The 8,736-nt window shown below is 45.6% G+C and overlaps 2 protein-coding genes across 4 annotated transcripts in view; both read right to left on the reverse strand.

The window, feature by feature from the left end:
* Nucleotides 1-3,399, reverse strand: part of LOC106568278 (phosphatidylinositol transfer protein beta isoform) — a 36,517-nt gene extending 33,118 nt beyond the window's left edge. The window contains exon 1 of the mRNA XM_045692463.2: nt 3,323-3,399. Within this exon, the coding sequence (XP_045548419.1) occupies nt 3,323-3,342 (20 nt within the window). The 5' untranslated portion in view covers nt 3,343-3,399. The remainder of the gene's footprint in view (nt 1-3,322) is intronic.
* A 1,148-nt stretch (nt 3,400-4,547) lies between these two features.
* Nucleotides 4,548-8,736, reverse strand: part of LOC106568279 (tetratricopeptide repeat protein 28) — a 31,391-nt gene continuing 27,202 nt past the window's right edge. The window contains exons 27-34 of one of the 3 annotated variants that reach the window (XM_082960483.1): nt 8,566-8,643; nt 8,276-8,435; nt 8,082-8,158; nt 7,819-7,842; nt 7,571-7,700; nt 7,262-7,369; nt 6,453-7,098; nt 4,548-6,357 (exon numbers count right to left, since the gene is read on the reverse strand). In XM_082960483.1, coding sequence (XP_082816609.1) covers nt 5,142-6,357; nt 6,453-7,098; nt 7,262-7,369; nt 7,571-7,700; nt 7,819-7,842; nt 8,082-8,158; nt 8,276-8,435; nt 8,566-8,643 — 2,439 coding nt within the window. In that variant the 3' untranslated portion in view covers nt 4,548-5,141. Of the gene's footprint in view, nt 6,358-6,452; nt 7,099-7,261; nt 7,370-7,570; nt 7,701-7,818; nt 7,887-8,081; nt 8,159-8,275; nt 8,436-8,565; nt 8,644-8,736 lie in introns of those variants that run through there. The other 2 variants (XM_082960484.1, XM_082960485.1) reach the window with 2 other exon arrangements.

Below are 8,736 nucleotides of genomic sequence, written 5' to 3' on the forward strand. Positions count from 1 at the left end.
CACTGGAGGCAATTTCCGAACGCACCCAAAGATGTAGGTAAATTAATCTCTGTTGAACAACAAAACTCAAATTCTGGTGCCCTATTTTAACAGTAAAATATAACAATAGCCTAATTGTCAACCCACAATTCATGACAATCACTGGATTAGCTAGCATATCAAAATATCTTGAATCATGCATTCCTGCTTGGACGCATTTCTTGAATAGCCTACCATCTCAGTAGTATATTACAGTCTAATGCACTGTGAATGAATTTACAAGGTGATTACAATTTTTATCTATTGCGTGATGCCGCCTGAAAAAATTGGTGCGACCAAATCATGTGCGGGGGCCACCAGCTGTAAAAGTTAGTGGCAACAGAGCCACCGGGGGGAAATGTTAGTCTGGAGCACTGTCAAGGTGTGTTCTTCTGCCCATTTGAAGAGAATCATGCAATAGATTGTTATACTTTTCTGCATGTTGGTAGGACAATGCGGTTTGTACACATGGAAGTCAGTGTTTTATGTTTACTATAGGTTAATGAGGCAAAAATGTGATGACTAAAATTAAAGGACATTTCATTGACTAAAACAGCCCACTGTGTCATTTTGACAATAACTAGACTAAATCATTATTCAAATAATAAATGCGACCAAGACTTAATTATATTTGTCAAAATGACTAAGACTAGACTAAGTCTAAAAAAATAGCACTCATTAAACAGACAGGAACGCTACCATGCTCTCTCTCTAAGAACAACAATATGAACAAGCCTCGTTCTGGGCCATAAGAGACGAGCACAACTTATCCTCTGAAAATCATTCTCTTAACTCCATATTCCAAATCCATGTAGGGTAAACTAGTCCCGACTGGCCAACTCCCAACCAAACCCTTATGGAAAGCAGTCAAACCATGATGTATCTTTTTATTTCTCAAAAACAAACAGAATCCAAGCAGTGGCTGAAACAAATCACGATTCTGTCATAGGTGAGAGTCAATCTCGATCCTCTACAAAATTCAGAGGTTATTCAAAGTTAGTCGAGTCCAGCACAGTAACACTCTCCAGGTTGACATTTCAGTGATAAAGAGACATGTTAAATTTACTTGGATAGTGTGCTGTGCTTTACACACCAGGTCAATTGATGAAACACAAACTACTGTGCCCACTGCAATACAACATACTGGTTCTAGATATTAGTGCAATTACAAGCCCTAGCTATGGTAACTGAATTCCCACAGACATCGTCATAAAACATGATATGGGAAAGCACAGAGCCGGCTGCATGGAAGACCTTTGGAAAATGCAAATAGATGTATTGATCTTTTAGTCATGTTCCCAGTGGTGTCACTCCTATGTCACCTGAGGGAGTATCAGATAAACCAGCTGACTGTTCTGTCCCCACCCATAAACCTCAGAGGAAATAGGCACCGCTTTAGTTGTCTTGACAACTGATAGGTGATGTGTCCTGTGCCACCCGGAGCAAAACTACAGTACACACACAACTTGAGCCTGGGTCTGTAGGGGTATGAAGTAATTTAATTATAGACAACCCTAAATCAAATCTGGATGACACACTTGAACAGTCATTGCACTCTTGACCAATAGGTCAGGAATGTCTTGGGCAGCTAAAGATGCACATATTAACATTTTTGAAACAGCATTGAGCAATACAGGGTGGAGGGGGGATTTATTGGCATTGTACTTAAGGTTGGAAGCTAGCTATATTTGGTTGCCATGAAAACCACTGCAGCTGAAGTAACGAGCCTGAGCTGTTAAATTAAGACAAACCAGGCAGGGAAACCCGGGAAATCAGACGGGGCTAAGCCTCTGCAAGTTCGGCGATGTCATTTACAAAATAGCCTCCAACACTCTACTCAACAAATTGGATGCAGTCTATCACAGTGCCATCCGTTTTGTCACCAAAGCCCCATATACTACCCACCACTGCGACCTGTACGCTCTCGTTGGCTGGTCCTCGCTTCATACTCGTCGCCAAACCCACTGGTTCCAGGTCATCTACAAGACCTTGCTAGGTAAAGTTCCGCCTTATCTCAGCTCACTGGTCACCATAGCAGCACGCGCTCCAGCAGGTATATCTCTCTGGTCACCCCCAAAGCCAATTCCTCCTTTGGCTGCCTCTCCTTCCAGTTCTCTGCTGCCAATGACTGGAACGAACTACAAAAATCTCTGAAACTGGAAACACTTATCTCCCTCACTAGCTTTAAGCACCAGCTGTCAGAGCAGCTCAAAGAGCACCTGTACATAGCCCATCTATAAATAGCCCAAACAATTACCTCATCCCCTACTGTATTTATCTATTTTGCTCCTTTGCACACCAGTATTTCTACTTTGCACATTCACCTACTGCAAATCTACTATTCCAGTGTTTTACTTGCTATATTGTATTTACCTCGCCACCGTGGCCTTTTTATTGCCTTTACCTCCCATCTCACCTCATTTGCTCACATTGTACATAGACTTATTCTTCTACTGTATTATTGACTGTAAGTTTGTTTTACTCCATGTGTAACTCTGTGTTGTTGTATGTGTCGAACTGCTTTGCTTTATCTTGTCCAGGTCGCAGTTGTAAATGAGAACTTGTTCTCATCTTGCCTACCTGGTTAAATAAAGGTGAAATAAAAAATAAATAAATAAATAAATAAAGAGTTGCATGTTTCGCCAGGAAAGACAGGCTGAACACAACACGGTCTAAAAATAACGGGCTAGCTAGTAGTAATTAGCTTAAGTGTCATGCATGGTGTATGTTAGCCACCCGACCTGATCAATTACCTTACGTGCTTGCTAGCTTGTGAACGATTTACATGGATACAGTAGCTAACTACCGTTAGTTAGCGTGGTAGTTTGTGTCCCGCATTACCTGCCATTTGAATTGCATGGTCTTTTCCATTGCGCATAAACATTTCACTGACAATATCTATTCTTGTCTAAACGGAGGTGGAACCTTGATAATGTCACTCACGAGACCTACCTAAACTTATGGCACCATGTTGGCTAACTAGCTAGTTAACATCTATTCTCAATGTATAGGTGTAAAGACAAATAGTTAACTAGCTAGCTAACAGGCTCCCTCCATTAAGATTCATTCAAAGCTAGCATGCTAGAAACCTAGCTAGCTATCGCTGCTGTCTAGGCCTAAACACCGGTATCATGAATCCACATCCTGATCCACCAGGACCAGAACGCTCACAATTTCCTCTCATCTTCCAGAAATACACTGACATGAGACAACAAAAAAATGTTCTTTTAAAGTATTGCCACATCGACTCAATAAATTGCATATTAATATACGACGAAATTAGATTTCAAATAGTTCAACTCACTATTCCTTGATAAGCACCATCTTCTCCTACCGGGCTGCGGCTGCGCAAGGCTGGAGACGTCATCCGAAATGATCAACAAATTGTTTACCGCCCACGAAAGTCGGCGATTGGTCTGAACTTGCACACCTTGCAAACTGTGCACCAGTGAGGTGAGGTGGGATGTGGAATGGATATGGATGGGACCATGAATACGTTTTGGTATTCTTCGTGATCAATAACATGTTCGATTGTAATATGTGTGTGATATATGGCTCTGGTTCGAACCATAACAATTTCAAGTTTTACTGAATAATATACTTTTCAAATGACAGTACAGATAGAGGGTACTTTTCTAAACCTAATTACTATCTCAATATTGATAATGCAATTATTACATTTCCATAACGAAAATCTGTAGGTGGATTTTGCTCTAAAGAACCAGGATTTCATCAGCTAAGTCCTCACCTCCAACAAGTATCATCACAGCTACATCCCATTCCATCTCTTACTGATATGGCAAGCTTGTTCAAAGTCTTATTATATAGTCTATAAAGTTGATCACACGAGAAAAAATGTCATGTTTGAAGGTTCAGTCCTGATCAAGAAGATAAAAGTCCCTGCAGTCAGTAACATCCCTCTTCATTAACCATTACACGCTGACAAGAGAGTAAACCTTCTTTATTTCAATTATTTTACTGGGAAAGAACTGAGATGCATGTTTAAAGCTGCAATATGTAACTTTTCTGGCGACCCGACCAAATCCACATAGAAATGGAAGTTATAGATCTGTCATTCATCGAAAGCAAGTCTAAGAAGCTGTATATGTTCTATGTGCGCTATTTCTATGCTCCCCGGTTTTACATTTTGTTTTTCCATCTTTTACTTTCAGTTTTGTATACCATTTTCAAACAGCTAAAAAAAACAATATTTTTGGTTACGGAAAAGATATCTCACAGCAGTTTAGACGGTACAATGATTCTCTACACTATACATCTCTACACTAAACTGAAATTAGCTGGACTATTAGAATTTTAGCAACCAGAAAATAGGGGAATGATTTCTGCATGGTGCATCTTTAACTAGGGTCCACATTGAATAGCAATATATTTCATGCTTTCAGACTGACACTTAATTTACATAGAAATAGTCTCATGTGCCTTTTCAAAACTTCAATAAAAATATTAAATGATTTTATTTATTTTTGTGCACCGTTTGCTTTTTAATATATAAACACACGTAATACTGATTACAAAGCACAGGATTTAATTTACAAAACATAATAATAACAGTTACAATACTTGGTAATAACAATTCACAATAATTATATTCAAATAAATCATAATTAAAACAATTCCACTTAGCATTTTATTGACTTTCGCAAACAGCGAGCGTTTTAGGTAAAAAATAGAAACACCACATTGGTATTTTCAGTCATTCTAACAGTCTGCCTGTATCAAAGTGTCTTTACAGTGTAGGAGGAGGCAAGGGGACTACATGTCAGTGAGGAATCTCAGGCAGATTTCAACCCAGAGTTATACAGAGTCCAGTCTGTCGCCCTCTGTCCTTCAGGGCGACTGCACTCTTCTCCTTTATGACCTGTCCCTGCTCTGTCCTTCCTTTCCTCTCCACTAGGGGGCAGTCAATCACTGCAAAGTGTCCCATTCCCACTTCCTATTTAACTAATGCAAATCGGAACTTCAGTTTTGGTGGTCCCCATTTGGCCTTCTTGTTAGTGTAATGTTCAGTCCCTTTCATAGCACACAGCCCAGCTAGTATAATCCACTAGAAGAGCCTCAGAGTCAGGAGCAGATCTCTAACCATTAAGAGTCTCTAACCCCTCTCAGCATTTAGAGGAGGGGAAGAACTTCCCAGGCGAGGGGAACTTGAAGCCTTTCCCCGAGGGCAGTCTGACGGGGTGTGGGGGTGCTCCGGGACTACCTCCCAAAAAGGAGTCAGTAGCAGTATGAGGGAGCACCACTGGCGGTTTTGAACCCAGCTTTCTGTGTCCGTCAGGTGGGTTGGTAGGGCTCTGGGGCCCCTCAGTGTCCTGGTTCTGGTTGGTGGATCCATGTCTTGGAGAGAGGTGAAGGAGCCCCAGGACATCTTTTTGGACCGTGCTCATCTTCTTCCCACCACCTCGGAGCACCCTGCCTGGGCCAGGAACCTCCTGCCTCTGGGTGGCGTTGGACCAGAAGGTCTTCAGGTTGTGGATGGCCTGTACCCTCTCGTCCACAAGGCCTGCCCGTTTCAACCGGCCCAGGTCTGGAGTTTCGGCCGGGCTGGAGCGGGCAGAAGTGGAACCTGTGGAGGAGAAAGAGAGGGCAGGGGAAGGGGCCAGGGAGAGGACTGGGGATGCAGCCAAGGATGGGAAGCTTCCGACTGGGGAAGGGTGGCCTGAGCTGAGGGAGATGGAGATGCTATTGGGAGAGTGTGAGATGTGGGGGGTATAAGGGGAGCTAGGGTATTTATGTCTTTGCTGCGCCTGGATGTGGGGGTCTGGGGTTCTGGAGGGAGAGGGGTTGGGGTGAGAGAAAGAGAGGGAGGGAGAGTGGGTCGGGCTGTTGTAGCCGGAGCTGATCTTCTGTAAGGATGAGGAACGAGAGGGTGGTTTGGACCTGGTGGAGAGAAGGGGCGTGGAGAGTGGTGAGAGGGGGGAAGGGAGTGGTGAGAGAGGTGAAGCCCGGGCCTGTAGGCTGGCTCTACTACTGGGTCTGCTAAAAGCGCTGGTCTCAGACGAACGGAAGCCCAAACCCCCTGCGGTGGGGGTCAGGCGGGCTGAGGTGCAGGAGGGTCTACGTTCTGGTCCCCTTAACCCCTCCTCCCCTCCTCCGTTGCCTGCCCTTCCTGTCCTCCCCCTCTGGAGGCTCTCCACAGCCTGCATGTGGCTTTGGGTCTCTGACAGGATCCTGCTGGCCAGCTCCTGAGGGTCCAGAGGGGTGGGGGGAGGCTTGTCTTCCTGGGACTTGACGGTGCTGTCTGTCTCTGTACTGGACTGGTCAGACTCAGAGAGCACTGCCTCTGTGCTGACCACCTGACCTTTAGACATGCTCTGAGAGCTGGTGAGGAGAGGGGGGAGAGATGGTTCATTTGATGTGACAAGTAGGTCAAGAGGCAAACAGTTGAAGCAAACAGTTAAAAAGCAACAACTTACCCCTGGGACTTAGCGTGTGTGTTAGGGCTGGGGGGTATGGCCAGGGGCGGCAGGGGGACTTTGAGTGGTGAGGTGGGAGTGCTGACACTCCCCTTGGAGGAGACTGAGACGGGGTACCCTCTCCCCACCACGCCTCCCCTCCCCGCTCCTCTAAGGTGTCTGCATCCCCTAGGGAGGGGTAAGGTGTCACACTCCCTCCCCCCTCCTCCCCCCAGAGGTTCACTGCTGATGATGGAGAAGCCTTCATACTCCTCCTGTTCCTCCCCCTCTGTCCCTCCTCCTCCTCTGTGATTTGTCAATCTGTTTCTCGACATGCCTCCTGGGTGTCGGTGCGAGGCGAATAACCCTGCTCCTCCGCGGTGCTGCTCCAACTCCTGCTGCCGTGAGCGCTGGCTGATGACATCACTTCCTGCGGGTTCGGGGCGGGACAGGAAGCTGAGAGAGGAGGTGAGTGAGCTGAGGCTGTAGAGGGAGATGGCGTCACAGGAGAGACCGTCTGCGCCGCCAAGTGGGGGGGAGAAGGGAGGCTGGGGAAGGTTGAGGGGGAGGGAGAGAGGGAGGGAGTGGGAGGCACACTGGGAGGAGGAGAGAGACTCAAGAGAGGAAGAGCTGTCCAGGCTGAGGCGTTTGGGCAGCTCCGTAGAGTCTGCAGGGAGAGAGGACAAGATGGGAGGGTGAGACAGAGGTAAGATGAAATGGTGAAACACAATGTAAGTATAGGAATGTTTCACTTGAAGTCTAGATGCCAGACTACGTAACTAACATACATAACAATGTAGAGTTAAGAGAGAGGGCTTGGAGACTCTTACCAAACAGTGCTAGTAGAGACTGCAGAGCAAAGTGCATGGTCCGTCTGCTAGCCTGTTTACCAGTCTTCAATAGCACCTCCTCCTGTCCTGCCTCACACAGGTCAAAGCCTGGAGGGAAACAGGGAAGGGAAAATAATAACACACACCGAACATCTAGGCTTTAGCTCAATGGGCTAACACAGTCTTGTGACATAAAGGAGAACTGGGTTCAAAACCTAGTCGGTCACCCACACTGGCTGTCTAAAAATGAGAAGGGAAAAGCCTCTGCTATTATATATCCAACTCTCAGTACAGTGATAACTGACTCACCCAGCGCAGCCAGGAACTCATGACAACCAGGAAGTCTCCACAGCTGGACACTAATGGACACCTGGATGGGAGCCAATGAGAACTCCAGCTCCTTGTCACATGACTGCTGCTGAAACAATACCTGGTGAAGCTGGAGACGGGAGAGGTAAGTTATCGCAGCATATTATCGCACTATAATTTCTGCCCTGCCCCCCTTTTTTGTCTCAGTATGAGTTTCTCATGCTAGAAAGCTACAACATACAACTTACCATTCCCACCATATATTTAACAGCCTTCAAGTGGTGGGTAAGAGGGAGAGAGCGAGAGAGGACTTAAACTGTTAGGAACAGAACATTAGAAAGCAACAGGCCTTGTTAATGAACACCATGCAAGAACCACCACTGTTTATCAGCCTTAAAAATGACTCAGGTTATGATGATATTGACCCCATGCAAATATTGCCAGGCTCATCACATATATATTCAAATAAAGCATACAGCATGCAAATGAATCAGTGTGCATTGAGGCCTACCTTGTTTATGAGCTGGTCTCCAGTCTCAGCAGCAGTGACCAGTTTACAGAGAGCCTGGAAGGCTGCATGAGGCAGACCTGGACGACAGAGAGGCTTGATTGACTGACTGATTACCATGTTGGATCTAGAGTATGGTGCTGTGCTGACAGTCTGATTGGTTAATTGATTGATTCACTCCTAAATTGATAGGTTACCTAGTAGTGACTGCAGGGTGGTGCTGCAGAGTTGCAGCCGGTCTCCAGGGTCAGCCGTAGGGAAGAAGACAGCAGCGGGGAGACCACTGCCGGTACCGGAACAGTCTAACCGGAACCCCACAGCTGACAGCAGGCCCTGCCATCCCGGGACCCCACCAACCTGGGTTCATATAAAACACTTATTCATTAAGATTACACAGAATAACCAAGTAATGAGGAACACCAAATACCTTAAGACATTTCACTGAAGTAAAGATGCAGAGCACACACACACATATGAAAACACACACCTTATTCTCCACGCTCTGCTGCGAGGTGTACATAGCGTTACTCTGATGACTCTGTATACGCTGCAGAGACTTCTCAACCTGAGGGGTGGAGGGAAAGAAATCACATTATTTGGCAAGGCTCTTTAAAGTCTCTTGAATAGACATAGGCAATATGGAAAATGTTGTGCATGT

Source organism: Salmo salar, chromosome 13 (genome assembly GCF_965601325.2).
Source record: "Salmo salar chromosome 13, fSalSal1, whole genome shotgun sequence".
Lineage (NCBI taxonomy): Eukaryota > Metazoa > Chordata > Actinopteri > Salmoniformes > Salmonidae > Salmo > Salmo salar.